Raw genomic sequence first — 17,224 nt, 5'->3', positions numbered from 1 at the left:
AGTGTAATTGCCGAAGTGTAACGGTGCATTGTCAGTTGGTATTCCCTGTCAAAATTTATCCCAGGGAGGAAGGTCAGTTCGGTGGAAGACTTAGCAGCCTGGTGTCCTCTCTGCTCCAAGTTTCCGAATCCCTGTCTGGTTCTCTGATGATGACTTCGGTCAGGGATTTGATGAACTGCCTTGAACCGTCTTCCTAAATTATGCATTGCTAGCATACAACTTACTCTTGGGCTCTCCATTTCGTATCTAAGAGACACTTTTTCCACTTCTAGATTCCTCTACCTCAGAATACTCAATTTATGGTCAGAACTTGGATAAATTTCAGTACTTAGATCCTTAGTAAAAACTTCTGTATAGCATTAGTGCCTGTTCCATCCATTCAGACACAACTTATTCTAACCTTTTCAGATACACGGCTGTCTACGTTTTTACAATGATGATTGTATAATCATATTAAAATGAGAGATAGCATCTATCTTGCCTAAGTAGTTAGAATAATATCTGTATAATTGAGTCTGAACAGAAGTTTTTTTTTTTAAAGGGAAGGAATGACTTGTAGTGTGTCGTGATTGGCATCATTGGTATCTAGGTATACTATATATCTGCAGACAAATAAGCTTGATTCTGAGCCCTAGAATTGAAGACATTTAATTCTCTACATATATGTGTGTACATATGTAAATATATATGTAGAGACAGATAGATAAAGATATTATTCGTCACAAAAGATTGTAAGAGATGTTTATATATTACTGAACCTCAAGCACTCTTACAGAACATTTGTTGTTTTTGTTCCATGTTCTGAATGACTGATTATCTGTGGATTTCTTTAAGTTACCAACTATTTTGAATAGCTGTGTGCATCAACAGCCAATTCTTTTGCTGCTATTAGGAATAAAATGTATCTGTAGTGTTGAGTAAAAGTTGTAATAATATGCAGCCTTTCATATATGAAGATGACCTACTTTCGGTAGAGTACTCTTTTGAGAGATATTTTCAGAAGTGGGAGTGAATTTGTACTGACTCATGCACATTTTTAACTTAGATTAAGTGCATATTTTGTGTGAATAATTTTCATTGTTAAGTCTGTAATCAAGAAAAGAAGGACAAAATATGAACTGTATGGTGAATAAAACTTGCCTACCTATTATAGTTTTCTAATTAAGGCATCAAAACACATGTTAAAATTAATTATTTTAAACTCTGTGGGGTGATGGATATTTTCATTTTGAGACCCAGATAGCTAATTGGGTGTAGCAGTAGGGCATTTTTATTTTTTTATTGCTGCTTGTTGGAAAGCGACCCTGCTGTGAAACTGGCATATGATTTTTAAATTATGTGAATACAGCAGTGGATGCTGGGCCTTTGAGCAGGAGGTGCAGAGAGTGTGCAGTTCTTGCGGTTGTTAAGTGTGTGCTTATCTCTAATTAAATCTGTGTGTTTCCATAGACAGTGATCCCATCGGGCTTTCGAGTTGGTATGAAGCTTGAGGCAGTAGACAAAAAGAATCCCTCATTCATCTGTGTTGCTACGGTAACAGATATGGTGGACAATCGTTTCCTGGTACATTTTGACAACTGGGATGAGAGCTATGACTATTGGTGAGACATTTTCCATTGTTGTGTGCTTTTAAAAATGTAATGTTTATCAAAGTAAACGGTTTAAAAACAGTAATAAAGCAAAGCTTATAACAAAAAAAACCAATATTTTGCCCCACTTTTTCCTATTACAGATTTTTAATTTTTTACCTGTTCCATATGGGATATATTTTAAATAGCATCCTTTAATTCTACTTTATGATTGGTATTTTAGTTGACTTCCTACTATGGAAGTGCAGTCTGCACACTCCACATTCCCGACATATGTTCACACGTATTTTAATCTTCCCTTCTTATTTTCATGCCCACCAGCTAATTTAAACATTCATAATAGCTGACTACAAAATATATTGAAGAATATTGTTTTTAATCCTTGCAGTTTTTGGATATCCTGCACAAAGTAGTAAAAGCAACATATTTTACAATTATGTAATTATAAAATAATTATAATAAAGCCATTATATTTTGATTAAATAGTTGGAATAAGGATTTTTCATAACAAATTCATTTTCATTGATTGCTGTAATTCAGTTTCCTGGTAAAAGGCATTTCTAAAGTGTTTAGTTCTTTCTAGAGTACACTTGAATTGAGAACATTTTAGAGAAGTAACAGATATATTTATATAAAATATGGCTCATGTTATAGGATAAGTAAATATTAACTTATGTAAATATTGCTAAATGTCAGGGAAGTTTGTTTTTTGACCTTATTTTTTAGCATCCGTGTATTTAAACATTCAGTAGACACGTCGATAATTTCCGTTACTTCTCAGATGGGATTCTTAGATACTCATAAGTTTTGCTTGCATTGTTTAAAAAAGAAGAGATGTTGAAATTCATTTGCTATTCATATTTTTGAAATGCTTTACATTATATGTTACCTACGCTTTTTGCAGAATTTTTTTAAAATGTAGACCATTAGTTCCATGATTAGATTATACAGACCCAAGTACAATTGGCCTTCTGTATCTGTGGGTTGCACATCCACGATTCAACCATCCGCAGTTCAAAAATATGAAAAAAAGAAAAATAACAATGCAATAATAAAAATAATACAAATAAAAATATACAGTATAACAATTATTTTCATAGCATTTACATCGTATTAGGTATGATAAGTAATCTAGAAATGATTTATAGTATATGGGAGATAAAGTAAACAGAAGGATGTATGTAGGTTATATGCAATTACTATGCCATTTTATAAAAGGGACTTGTACATCCTTAGATATTGGTGTCCAAAGGGGCTTCTGGAACCATCTTCTGCTGACACCAAGGAATGACTGTGCTTTCGAGTATTTTGTTTGTTTTCCCCAGCTTTTTTCTGCAGAGCATAATTTTTCCTCGTAGGACATCTTTATATTCAGTTTATAATAAAAGTTTTTCATTGAAATACAGTCAGTTTCTAACATACACAAAAGTAGAATAATAGAGCAGCCCTACTGCAGCCTTTACTCAGCACTAACAATTATCGACTTATATCCAGTATGTTTCTTCTGTATTCCTACTCCTCAAATCCCAACTCTGCAATTGTTTTGAAATCAATTACAGATATCAGAGCATTTCAGTATATATCTTCTAAAGAGAGGAATTAGTTTTATTTTTTAAAAAATAATAATAACCATGATATTACTAACATACTTAAATATTTCTTCCAGTTGTTTCAGTGAGTTTTTTTTTGTTTTTAGCTTGATGGTTTTAGGTCCCATAAGGTATACACTTTGTGATTGCCTTGCTTGACCTCGTTTGATTTACAGATGCCTATTTCTGTCCTTTCTTCCTCATTGATTATGGCTTTTGTTAAAGACACCAGGTCGTTTGTGCTGTTGAGTCTCCCAGTTTGATTTCCTCATTGAAACCTCATCTTATTTACTGTGTTCTTCTGTTCCTCCTATTTACTGTAAATTGGTGCTTTTGGTTTTATTTAAAATTGTCGGGCCTGCATGGTGGCTTATGTCTGTAATCCCAGTAATTTAGGAGGCCAAGGTGGGAGATCACTTGAACCCAGGAGTTTGAGACCAACCTGGTCAACATACCAAGACCCCTGACTCTACACAAAAATTTCGAAAACAAAAAAAATTTTCTATACCTATTTTGAATGGGTGAGTGCATGAGAAAACTTTAACTTTGGAAATAGTCTAAATCTGTCCTGAATCAAACCTGTTTGTCTCCTTCTGTGCTTGGTGGACTGTGATGATGGCACTACTGGGGTGATAACTGGGCTCCAGGCCTTTTCTTAATAAATGATTCTAAACCAATAACTAGAATCTGTTGAAATGAGAATATTTTGTTTTTAAAGTTGTGGTTCATTGGGGGAAAATTTTTTTAAAGCTTTTGACTGATTTAAACAAAATAGGTGAATGTCAGTTTAATTTTTGTGGTCTCATAGTATTACAGTGTTTTAGAGGTATAAGTTGCCAATTTGACATAAGATGCGTTGCCTTTGAAAACATTATTGTGGAAAAAAGTAAGGGGAGAGTCTAGAAGAATTCGCCACATTCATTTTTCGATGCCAAACGTCTAGGAAACAAACAGAAAAGATCCTGGGTTCTAGAAAAGATCCTGGATTCTAAAAAGATCCTGGGTTCTAAAAATACAAAGAAAAGAAAAAAATTGATCTCTTTTAACTTGAGTTTTGTGCTTTTATGAGCACAAACTAATTATTTTTAGGATGGAATGTACTTTAAGAATTACTTAGACTTCCAGCTACTGACACGGAATCATATTTTGTTAATTGTCTGAAAATGAAAACAGTGTGTTCTCTTCCTCAACATGCAGTTAAGGCACAGTGGAAATTGCTTAAGTGCTCTGGAATTTCTCCACTTTTACTAAATATTATGCTCTTTGATCTTTGAATTTTGGAATGGTTTTTATCTGCATAAATTACTTAGGTATGTAATTGAGGTTACAGATTGGATTGCCTTTCCCAATTTAAAATAGTTTGGAAATGAGATATTTTTTGCTTTGAATTGAATAGTAATTCTATATCTCTTGTTTACATTAGTGGGAATTTGAAAATATATATGTGTCTGTATACATTTGTGTTACTACATGTTTAGTTGCAATAAAACATTTCTAACTTCCAAAGAGGAACATGATAAAAATGTATGTAGGATTTAAAAAGTAGTCTTCTATGAAAGGAAAATAGCATATACTAGAATAAAAATGGCTTTACCTCTGGGTTTCTTCTGTGCTTTTGTTACTGATAGTTGGTAGCTGTTTGATTCTATCTCCTTAACAGTTGGTTAGATTTAGGAATAATCCTAGATATAATAGAATATTGGCACTAGAAAGGACTTTAGGGACCCAGGAAGGTAGTCAGTACCATGGGGAGAGTAGCTCCAGGGGGCTGCTGCCCTCCCACCACTGCAGCCTCTTTCCTGATTCTGTTCTCGCTGCCTGAAGGTTGGGCTCTGGGGCAGAACACGATGAGAACAGTCACCTCCTCTTTTCTTCCAGGCACTAGGAAGGAACCTTTCTTTTAAAAAATATTGTTTTCATGTACCCTTATCTTTTGGGATCCGGAAGGATTGACAACAGGATTTGGCCCATTGTTTAGTAGAAGGCCTGAATGAATGAGGTTGCAGCTTCAGCGATTTTTGATTCCATTGTACTTTGGTGTCCCAGTGGAGTCAGGGCAAAAATTAGCAACAAAAAGATTATGAAAAAGAAAAGCGTTGTTAGTGAATTAGAACAAATATAGCAGTGGGCCTTTTCCTTATTGCCTGTAAGTGTAGTGTAAACTTTTTTTTTTTAAGAGATGAATCTCTTTTACATTTACAGATTAAGAGCAGTAGTAATTTTATGTGTCTCCCTAAAATCATGTTGAAAAGTTGTCAGTTACTTAGAGCAGTGTCAGTTAATAGGCTTGTCACTATTTGGTTAAATTTGGGAAGCTCTGGTTGGTGGTGGTGATGGGAAGGTCGTGGAGATGAATGGAACCTGGGCTGTTCTGAACTTCAGCTCTGAGGGTCTCACGGTCTGGGGAAGGAGAGAAACTAAACACCACTGTCTTGGCTGCAGGGTTAGATGGTGGTTAGTGCTTAATTTTTAGAACCAACCACTTGGAGGGGTGATGGCACTTGGAGGGAAGGACTGACTCAAGCTCACTGGAGGGCTCTTGGGGAGGGCTTCTTAGAAGACACGGGGATTTGAGCTTGACTAAGAAGGACTGGGTACTTAGAGGTTGGGATGGAATATTCTTGGCTAAGGAAAGCACTTGCTTGTGTTTCGGCCCAGGGGTAGAGTGTGTTTGGGTAATGGCAGCCAGTTTATTCAGTGCATTACTTAACACTCTTAAACTTCAGTTGTCTTCTGAAAGGGATTAATAATAATACCTGTCCCATCAGGTGTCGTGGGGATTAAAATAAGAGTTTTAGGAACAGAAACTGACTTGTAAAAAGTTGAAGAGCAATAAGGGATATTAAGCAGAGAAGTTTAGTGCTGAAGGCAAATGGATCACTGCTTAAGAGGAAGTTGCCTTGACTTCTAGGGAGGGTTCCCTGCACCATGAGCATTTTTGAGCTTGGTTTTTAGGTAGAAGGCAGGAGGCCACTGTGGAGGGAGAGAGCGGTGATTTCTGAAACTGTGGGTTATTGGTGGGACCAGGTCTCCTAGGAGCAGCTAGCCTCAGGAAGAAATAAACTTTCTTTTCCCCTCAGCCTGGAAAAAAAGAAGAAGTAAAAGGAAAAATTGATAGAGGGTGATGAGATGCTATCACCTTTATCTCTTCCAAGTATTCGTTGTGTTAATGAAAGATTCTAAGCTTGAAGCAAATTAATAATATTTCAAACAGCTGCTGTGGGTAAAAGAATTGAACATGAATTAGGGATGGAGAAGATCACTTGATGACTCAGGCTGATGAGGTTTGGGGTTTAGTAGTAAAGTGTAGAGTAGTGGAGGCCCTGAAGAGTTCACATATAAGGGGAGCCAGGAGAGTTGGGTACTGGATAATAAATTGGCAGAGTCATCATGCCCTGGGTTATAGGCAGTGGAGAAGCCAAGTGTCCTGTATTTCTTCAAATAATCTAAACCACTCTTGCTTAATGGAGAGACTTTGATGTTTTCCATAAGTAAGTGTCTTGCAATGTTCTCCTTTGACTCTGTCTGAAACTGCAGAGCCCAGTGTGTGTGCATTAGTTTTTGCTTAACTTTTGGCTGTGACTGACAAAACCCAGAATCCCTTTCTTTTCTACCCAAGTGCTTGGTGAAATCGCTTAACCTCTTTGATTTCCGTAAAATGAGGATCTTCATGTCTCCTAACTTTATCCTTATATCGTAAGCATGGATTTTTTTAAAATAAGTTATTTCTTTGGTTTCTGGCCCTTTGAGAATTTACTGTCTCAGTCTCATTGGGTCTTAGCAGTCATTATGAATAATTTGCATTTATATGTGAAATGTACTTCAAAAATTTTGAAATGAACTTCTTTCATGATATACATAAAAACCCAAAAGAAAGGAAGAGTATAGCAATCAATGTTTTGTCTTGCTTTCTACCTTTAGTTGTTCTTCATATTTCTTCTCAGTTACATTTCTACTTTTGAACACTAGATGGGACTAAGAGATGACTTGTTTTACAATAGTAGCAGAAAGGCTATCACAGCCTTCCAACTTTTGAGTGAAGTGTTGTTTACTTATTAAGAAAATATAAGTAAAATAGATAAAACAGCAATATTTTTATCTTCTCTATTGAGACAGCTTCTTTGTTTTAAGTGGTGACTTTGATCAGTGTCTGGATATTATTTAAACTTTATATTAGATTCAGATAGTACAAGAATGAGTGACCATTAAGAGGCCGCAATATTTTCCTTAATTGCAATTTATATATCCAGTAAAATCAACAGAGTCATGTTCAATGTTTCTACTTTAAAATAAACACTGTGAGTCCGGCAGATAATTATAAAAACTACTCTCTAAGTTATATTAGATTGAGAAGGAAAAAAGTTAAACAAATATTGTATATTTTCATTTTTTATGATGCCACCTATGAATTAACATCCTTTCCTAAAATAAAGGCAGTAAGACATTAGTAATAATCCATAACCAAAATGATTTTTTAAGGAAAACACTATGGTATCTGGAAATAGAGCCCCAAAGCCTTGTTTGTATGATTTATAAAAGTACATCTTAATGAATTGTGTATTAAAATATCTTCTATGAAAATACGTATTGTAAGAAATATAGTAATTGCAGCATGAACTTGGCATTGACCCAGCAGTGCTTGTTTTCTTTTCATATTCCTAAAATAATGACAAGAAAAATAGTTTGTGGTAGGGACAGTATGAGATAACAACTGAATAAAGGAAGAAGCCTTTAAGTGTTAAGAAAAAGGTATTTTCTACTGAAGTGAGTTCTGAGAACAATCAGCATTCAGTAGTGGTTACATGAACTCACCATGTATTATTGTCCCAGGCTATGCCTTTAGAAAGGTTGGCTTGGTTGACTGTGTGCTAATCTCATCCACTTAGGACATTTTGTAGAAAATTCTTTGTTTCGCTGTTCATAAGACTTCCTTCTTCCCTAGAAACTCCAGCCACACCATTACCTTCCTGGCTTTCTGCCTTCTAGTTTCCCATCAAGAGGGCTGTGTTGAGATTTCCTGATCTCAGTATAGACTCAACAGACCTCCTAGTTAATATAGCAAGACTGGACTCCTGGCATCTTTTAGACCAACATTTTCCAGACTCTGTTCTGCAGAACACTCGGGTTCCATATGATGTTAACAGGCTGAAACGTGTTGCATGTTGAGAAGAGGAAAACTTATATAGCAAAAGTGTGAGTAGGAGCAAGGAATTAGATGTACCAGGTACACATGCTGATAAAGAGACTTTAGAAAAATAGATACTTGACCGTAATAGAGATGACAGAAAGGAGAAAAAAGAGGTAAAGAAAAGAGAGTAACAGTTTGTCTTAATTCCTGGTCTCTGTTACTCTAATGGGTAACAGAAATAACATGTTGGTCATTAAGGATGATCACACTCCCTGCCTTTGTGCATTTACCCTTAGTGATGTTGAAATAATTTTGGTTTGCCTATGTACACACAGTCTAAGTTTATTGTTCCACATGATTTTAATGAATCTAAATTATAGATTTCAATGATATTATGTTTGCATTTTTGCTGTAGTTGAAGTTACTGGATATAACAAAATTTGTGGGGAAAAGAAAATTGCGTGGTGTCAAATCCGTATAATATTTATCTAATAAAAATCCACTTGATATTAATATATTAAAAAGTTCTTTGGTTTAGCATTTTTTTCCAAATTAGATTGATTGTAATAAATGAAACTCTCTGTAAAGTGTTCATGATCTCTAATTTTCTTTTTATTTTACTAGTTTTTGTGAGTTTGTCCTGATAATTGCAGTTTTTTAACTTGTATAACTTACAGGTGTGAAGCGTCCAGTCCACACATTCATCCAGTTGGTTGGTGTAAAGAACATAGAAGAACCCTTATTACTCCACCAGGTGTGTGTTTTTTAATGTGTCTAATACTATTCATAGACTTCAAGAGTGGGCAGACTTTTCGGTAAAGGGCCAGATAGTAAATATTTTGGCTTTGCAGACCATGCAGTTCCTGTCACCACTACTCAAAACAATTGTAGTGCAAAAACAGCCATAGACAATAGGTAAACCATTGTGCGTGGGTGTGTTGCAGTAACAGTTTATTTACAAAAACAGGCAACCGACCTGCAGGTGTTAGTTTGCTCACCCCGATGTACTTTCAACTATGTTAAGTATTGCCTTAGTTCATAACAGAGTCTCAAATTTTGTCTTTCTCGGAAAAAAAATAAGTTCTGTTTTAAAAAATCTTTCACGTCTCAACTTGAAATTCATTTCTAGACTTTATATTAGTATATATTTAAATATATTATCTAACCATAGAAGCAAATTGTCTAAGGCTTGAACAAGTCCAGAAAAATGGATAAGAGGGACAGCAGTTGTGTGTAGATTGGAGAACAGACTTCATGTCAGCATCAGTCCTCACAGAAGTACAATGTTCACATTTAAGTGAGAAATTGAGGCTTTAGATTTTTTTACTTAGTTTATAACTCACACGCTCACTTTTCTTTTTTCCGTCGTGATTCCTGGTTCTAGAATAGATTTTGCACCTTCATGCCAGTAGTGCCTCTGTGTTCGCTGAAGTTTTCAGGCGCTTCTGCTGTCTGCCTCTGGCCATAGAGCCTTCTCAGCTCCTTTGCTGTCTCTTTAACCGGGAACAGTGTAACTGCTGATAAACAGTGTCCTTGTTTTATATCACTTTGAGTTTCTTTTGTGTGCTAAAGGACAGATTCTGGGCCGGGCGCAGTGGCTGACGCCTGTAATCCCAGCACTTTGGGAGGCCAAGGCGGGCAGATCACCAGGTCAGGAGAATGAGACCATCCTGGCTAACACGGTGAAACCCTGTCTCTACTAAAAATGCAAAATATTAGCTGGGCGTGGTAGCCTCCCAGCTACTCGGGAGGCTGAGGCAGGAGAATGGCATGAACCCAGGAGGTGGAGCTTGCAGTGAGCAGAGATCACACCACTGCACTCCAGCCTGGGCAACAGAGCGAGACTCTCTCTCAAAAAAAAAAAAAAAAACACAAACAAACAAAAGAACAGATTCTGTGGCTTCTTCATAATCAAGACAGTGTATTTCTGAGTACATCACTACTTAAAATGCCATGGCCACTTCTGGTATGAAAAGACAGGGTCATCAAACAGAAGGTATCCCTGCGCAGTAGGCGATTGCTTAGTGGACACTTACAGGAGTAATGAAGACTGCCTTCATCGCAGAGACAGGGTGAGTCCTGGGTTTACTAGGAGCTGTTTTTGAATGTAGCCTGCAGCATGTAAGCTGGAAGATTGGAGAGCTTCAAATTCTATTGGAACAGCTGGTTTCATCTCACGTAGAGTGTCTGATCATTTACTCACTCAGGAGGACCAGTCATTCCTATAATAGGCAAGTCAAGTCCTATCCACTCCCCGAGTTTTCTCATATATTAAAGGGAGGAAAGCCTCTGTCTTGACTCATTTCCAGTACTATTTTGAAGGTGGAATAGCATTGACGTAAATCATGAAGGGTTAAAGCAAAGTATTGGCCAGGCACCTATGGCTCACGCCTGTAATCCCAGCACTTTCGGAGGCTGAGGCAGGAGGATCACTTGAGCCCAGGAGTTCAAGACCAGCCTGGGTAACATAGTGAGACCCTGTCTCTATAAAAAATTTTAAAAGTCAGCCAGGTGAGGTGGCATGCACCTGTAGTCCCTGCTATTTGTGAGACTGAGGCAGGAGGATTGCTTGAGCCCAGGAGTTCGAGGCTGCAGTCAGCTATGATTATGTCACTGCGCTCCAGCCTGGGTAACAGAACAAGACAGTGTTTCAAGAAAAACAAACAAACAAAACACAAAGCAAGATATTAATGGTTTCATGACCCCCAATGTTGTGCTGCCTGGAAGATTTCTTGTATTCCACCTTCCTTTGTCCTGTGGCTTACAAAATAATAGTGGCCAGTGATTGCCATAGTTGCTTCTTTGCCACTATCACCATCTAAAATGGTTGAGGATCCCTTTAGAATTCCCAGTTTTTTATCAGTCTTTCTTTCCGTACCACCATTTTTGGTCATGATCAGAGATCTGATTAATTAACAATGAACCAGTGAACAACAGCGGGTTCCTGGTTACGTACCCTGGAAGGAGTGGTGTAAGGCGTTACCACCTTCTTAACGTGAGGCAAAGAATCAAGCCATGTATCTCCTTTCCTGGATGTTTATAATTCAGTCGAATTCAGTCGTGCTACCACACCTGGCTTTTTTTTTTTTTTTTTTTTTTTTTTTTTTTTTTTTTTTTTGTATTTTTTAGTAGAGACGGGGTTTCACCATGTTAGCCAGGATGGTCTCGATCTCCTGATGTCGTGATCTGCCTGCCTCAGCCTCCCAAAATGCTGGGATTACGGGCGTGAGCCACCGCGCCCGGCTGCATCTTTACTCTTTAACCATTTTATTTTGAAACAATTTTGAATGTACAGAAAGGTTGCAAGAACAGTGCAGAACTCATCTTTTCCCTGACTCAGAGACCCAGTCATGTTTGCCAGTTGTCCTAGTGATGTCATTCCTAGCAAAAGGATCTCAGTTGTCAGATCCCTCCAGCTTCTGTTAATTAGGCTCTCCTTGACTTTTGTGACCTTAATAAGTTTGAGGATTCCAGATCTGTTATTTTGTAGAATGTTACTTAATTTGAGTCGGATTGGTATTTCCTCACGATCATACGCAGGCTGTGCTTTTTTGGCGGGAATATCATAGACATAGTGCTGTGTTCTCATTGCCTTCTCTCAGGTGGCTCATGATGTCAGTCTGTCTCTTTACTGGTTTGCTTTTACCACTGATGGATCAAGATGGTGTTTGCTCGGTTTGTCCACTAAGGGAGTTATTTTTTCTCTGTAACTAATAAGTATTTTCTGGAGAGACACTTTGAGACTGTGTATCTCGTCCCGATATCATTTGCTAGTTTTAGCATCTGTTGACATTTCTAGCATGAATTATATTATTCTGACAGTGTTAAACTGTAATTTTTCTTATTCTATCATTTCCTATACAAAATTAGTTGATATTTTCCTGCAAAGAATAGCTTTTCTTATCTTCCTATTTATTTGTTCAATTTATCTATATCAGGGTAGACCCATAGATTACTATTTTTATCAGTGAGTTATAATCGATTGCTAGCATTATCTTCATATTCAGATTTTCTCAGATATTAACCAGTTATAACCCCTTTAGGCACATTTCATGTCCTTTTGAAATGTTCTTATTTTTTGAGAACTTCTTATTTTATGGCACAGCTAGGCTTATCTCATACTTTCCCTGACCCCACCGTAGAGTCACCCATTTCTTCAAGGTTCCATGCTTCTTTTTAGTAGAGAATGATATTTAGAAACTAAGATCTGAACACTAAGTGTTCTTATTTACTACAAGATTGTTGGTGTTTCCAGGCATTTCAGCTAATATAGCTAGGAAATACATGTGTATACATATATACAAAAATGTATGTTTATGTCTATTTCTGTATCTGTTCATATATTGAAAACTGTGAATTTATACCATTAGTTCCAATTCAAATCCAACGCATCAGCTTCATTCCAGTTTCCCTCAAACCTGGCTAACATTATCTCCAATATATTTGCTGCTTTTCTCAATTCCCTCTATGTGGCTAATTTCCTACCATACTGGACCACTGTTTATTCCTGTTCATGCCTACCTAATGGATTTGGGGCCCTGGAGGGAACAAAAGAGGGCTGGAGGAAGGAGAAGATATTTTTACACATTCTATGAATAATGTTACATCATTTGTGCGGGTTTGTTGGAACTAACAATATGAAGTTATATCTGGAATTGTTCACATATTAATAGATATAAATCTACCGTGTTCTTTTTAATAAGTACTTTCTGCTTATGTACACTTTTTTGCATATTTGTATATTGAAGGTCATTTAACTTACTTAATTTTCACATTTACAAACAATTGTGTGTTGCCTTTATTACATATGTCAGATTTTTCTAGATTCATAGAAACAAAATTGCTAAAGGGTATTTGTGTGTCTGTCTTGTAAGACTATCCTCATCTGAAAATATAAATTATATATATCTATAAAATTTTCATTTTAAAAGTAATAGAAAAATAATGATCAAGATGAAAACAGTTTCATTATTACTAATAGCTGTGAATGTGTGAGTAAAGTTGTCAGGTATATATGAACATAATTTTCTAGATTATAATATTTTATACTTTTTGTTGGACAATTTGTTATTCTTGCTGTCATTTTGGTTAAACCTCATAGGATTTACATTTTTCTTTCATAGGTTATCCAAATGTGAAACATTTTTCTTGGGATAAATACTTAGAAGAAACCAATTCTTTACCTGCTCCTGCAAGAGCTTTCAAAGTGGTAAGATGATACATTTTATACTATTTGATTAATTTGTGTGGATGAGATCATTTATTTATTGAAATTTAAGAACAGAACAAGTGGTATTAGTAAACCAGAACAGGAATGAGAAAAAAATAGAGCACCAAATAAGATATTTTTGAATTTTTACAGTTTTTAAAGTCAAAATTGTTACTGGGATTTTTGTTATTGTCATCCAAAAAAATGCTTTGATTTTGGACTTTAAAGTCTCCTTGGAAAATAATTCTACTTGATACTATGTGGGGCCAGTTGTTGAAATCTTATAGCAATCTTGTCTTTTTAGCTAGATATTCTAAAAGACCAGAACAGAACATGAAAATATTTTCCAATAAAAACCATTTGATAATTTATTTGGATTTGTTTATGGCAAGCTGAGATGCTGGTTTTTTTTTTTTATTTTATTGCTATAGATCAGCATGTTTAATTACCAAAATGCAAGATCATCCGCTTTTATTACAGTATCTTTCTAACCCAGGGTCATTGCTTCTTGCATATAAATATAGTATTAAGATTCAAATGAACCTCATTTTTATGCAAGGAAGGAATAAGAAGTGAAACATATTTCTTATTTTTTCATCTCAAATAGCTTGCTTTATAATTTGTATTTCTCATGAATTTAATGGAAGAGAAAAATATATCAAATGTTTATTTTTTAAAATGTGTCATGATTAGCTTATGGTAAATAATTTTCTTTAGGTGATCCTTTTATGTATAAATTGCTAGGATTTTTAATGTTAGAATTAATTATTAGGTATAGGTCCAAATTTAGAAGAAAGAACATAAAAAATTTTAAGAGCAAAACCATAAGGCATGAAGAGAAACTGTATCAAAAAATGTGTGTAATTTCATCTGATAGCAAGTTGAAGATTTAAAAAAGAAAACTGTTTAGAGTTATGCCATATTTATGAATTTTTATCCACGCTCCCTCCCCCCTTTAACTTTAAACTCTTGTCTAATGGGAAGCAGAGCTGCATTACACTTCACTTTAAATGAATACAATTACATTAGGATCAGCCTACATATCTAGTGTCACAACAGAGAGAAAACAGATTTTTCTAGTTTGGTCTTTTAGGTGTCTTGCATTGACTGCTCTGTGATACTTACATAACATACTTAATTTTGATGGCAACCCTTTTTTTGTTGTTTGCTTGAGTCAGAGTCTTGCTGTGTTGCCCAGGCTGGAGTGCAGTGCCACGATCTCATCTCATCTCACTGCAACCTCCACCTCCCGGGCTAAAGTGATCTTCCCACCTCAGCTTCCTGAGTAGTCGGGGCTACAGGCATATGCCGCCATGCTGGGCTAATTTTTGTATTTTTCATAGAGAAGAGGTTTTGCTGTGTTTCCTGGGCTTGTCTCAAACTCCTGAGCTCAAGCAATCCACCGACCTCGGCCTCCCAAAGTGCTGGATTACAGGCATGAGCCACTGTATCCTGCCCAGCAACACTTATACCCACTTTACAGAAGAGAGACCTGCAGCTCAGAAAATTAACTGATTTGCCTAACGTCATGTCAGACAATCACCTTATCTTCCACAGTCTGTGACTTTTTCAGAGGCTTATAAGTTTCTGCTGAGTACTGAGGCGTAGGTAGCTGTTGATTCCCCCAACCCATTCCCGATTCTGTCCTTTACGTTTGATTGCTAATTTTCTGTTTTAAAGATATCTTCTGCTTTTTGCCCCCATTACCACTTCTAATTTTGGTGTCTCATCTCAACCACCTTAATGTTCTTCCTTTCTCTTTTTAAAGACAAATTTTATGCTTGTAGATTTTTGCCAGTACACCTCCAACTAATAAGAAAAATGTCTTGTCTTCCCTCTGAGTAATCAAATAACTACAGTATTTTGAATTTTACTTTGCTATTTCCCTTGCTCATGCATCTGTGTTGGAATTTTTTGACAGACAGGGTGAAGTTCAGAGCTACTCTGGGAAGTTGAGAGTTTGAAAGGCTGGTTCTCTTATTTTCTTTCTTTATTTCAAAAATGACAGCAAGTTCTAACCATTTAAAATTTTTCTGTCTTCTTTTGTGACATCATTCTCTAAATAGCTCAGCTATTTCTTTTTTTAATTTTTATTTTTTGAGACAGTCTCCCTCTGTTGCCCAGGCTGGAATGCAGTGGCACAGTCTCGGCTCACTGTAACCTCTACCTCCTGGGCTAAAGCAATTCTTGTGCCTCAGCTTCCCGAGTAGCTGGGATTACAGGTGCATGCCACCATGTCTGGCTACTTTTTGTATTTTTAGTAGAGACAGGGTTCAGCCATGTTGGCCAGGCTGGTCTCAAACTCCTGGCCTCAAGTGATCCACCCGCCTCAGCCTTCCAAAGTGCTGGGATTGCAGGCATGAACCACTGCGCCCGGCCTGCTTTTTCTTCTTCTTCTTCTTCTCCTTTGTAACATCAAGTTTACCTTCTCTTCCTCTTTATCTCACTGTGTAAAATTGTTTGTTACGGCAGAAACCTCCTCATGGATTCCAGAAAAAAATGAAGCTTGAGGTCGTAGACAAAAGGAACCCCATGTTTATTAGAGTAGCAACTGTGGCAGACACAGATGATCACCGAGTAAAAGTAAGTGTTCTGTATGGTGGATTGGCTTTATCTTTTGTTATAGACGTTTTGGATAAAAACTTTGGTAGATACTTAAACTTGTGAAGTCCTGTAATTAGCAAAATCATAGGAATATGCAAAATAATTGGCTGTGCATCTTTGTAAATCAGCATTCTTCCAGGTTTATCCTTTAATCTGTGTAAAACAATTTATCGTTAATTATGAATGACTCAATATTTTGAGTATGTATTGGGAGAAAGAAAGTAGATACCACACATTAAAGTAGTATTATATTCAGAAGAAAAGATATATCATTCTCTGATAGTATGCCCTTTTTTTAAAAAAAATAAAGATTAATGTTTTTGTGGGGTAGATTAGTAGTAGTCTTTTCAGAGGAACATCCTGTCTCTTAATATAGGCCAAGTAAAGGTGAATAATTTCATGAATAAAATCAGATTTTAATTAGAGTAGGAAAAGTCAGATGCCTCTTAGAAAATAAGCAAGTGTTTAGGGAGATGGGATCAGCTTGTTATGTCCAGCCATGACAAAGTGAAGTGGACTTCAGGAAAGGAGCTGGAAGAACTCATCTCTGTTTCTGACTTAAGCATTAACTTCACCCTCAAACCGGAACAATGCCTCTTCTACTTACTTCATACAATTGTTTGGAATTCCTATTAGGAAGAATAATAGTTACAACAGCAAGACTTTAAATGTACATGATGTTTTACAGGGTAACTCTGTTCTCATGTTATTCAACATTTGTGGGAAGTGTACATTGTTACTACTTTTATTGATGAGGCAGAGGCTCAGAAAGGTTAAATGAGTTGTTAATTACTGGCAGTGGCAGAATGACATCTCAGTTCTAAGCTCTAGGAGTCTAAGTTTATGCTCTTTTTAAAAAAATTACATTCTTGGCCGGGCGCGGTGGCTCAAGCCTGTAATCCCAGCACTTTGGGAGGCCGAGGTGGGCGGATCACGAGGTCAGGAGATCGAGACCATCCTGGCTAACACGGTGAAACCCCATCTCTACTAAAAAATACAAAAAACTAGCCGGGCGAGGTGGCGGGCGCCTGTAGTCCCAGCTACTCAGGAGGCTGAGGCAGGAGAATGGCGTGAACCCGGGAGGCGGAGCTTGCAGTGAGCTGAG

At 36.6% G+C, this 17,224-nt stretch overlaps 1 protein-coding gene across 3 annotated transcripts in view; it reads left to right on the top strand.

Moving 5' to 3' along the window:
• The window catches only part of L3MBTL3 (L3MBTL histone methyl-lysine binding protein 3), a 124,019-nt gene that overhangs the window by 50,742 nt on the left and 56,053 nt on the right, over window positions 1–17,224 (top strand). For all 3 annotated transcript variants that reach the window (XM_050786367.1, XM_050786369.1, XM_050786368.1), the window contains 4 exons: window positions 1,450–1,601; window positions 8,984–9,060; window positions 13,430–13,515; window positions 15,988–16,098. In XM_050786367.1, the coding sequence (XP_050642324.1) occupies window positions 1,450–1,601; window positions 8,984–9,060; window positions 13,430–13,515; window positions 15,988–16,098 (426 nt within the window). The remainder of the gene's footprint in view (window positions 1–1,449; window positions 1,602–8,983; window positions 9,061–13,429; window positions 13,516–15,987; window positions 16,099–17,224) is intronic.

This window comes from Macaca thibetana, chromosome 4 (assembly GCF_024542745.1).
Source record: "Macaca thibetana thibetana isolate TM-01 chromosome 4, ASM2454274v1, whole genome shotgun sequence".
Taxonomy (NCBI): domain Eukaryota; kingdom Metazoa; phylum Chordata; class Mammalia; order Primates; family Cercopithecidae; genus Macaca; species Macaca thibetana.
The sequence above is the reverse complement of the archived record's forward strand: the minus strand, read 5'-3'. Positions and strand labels throughout refer to the sequence as shown.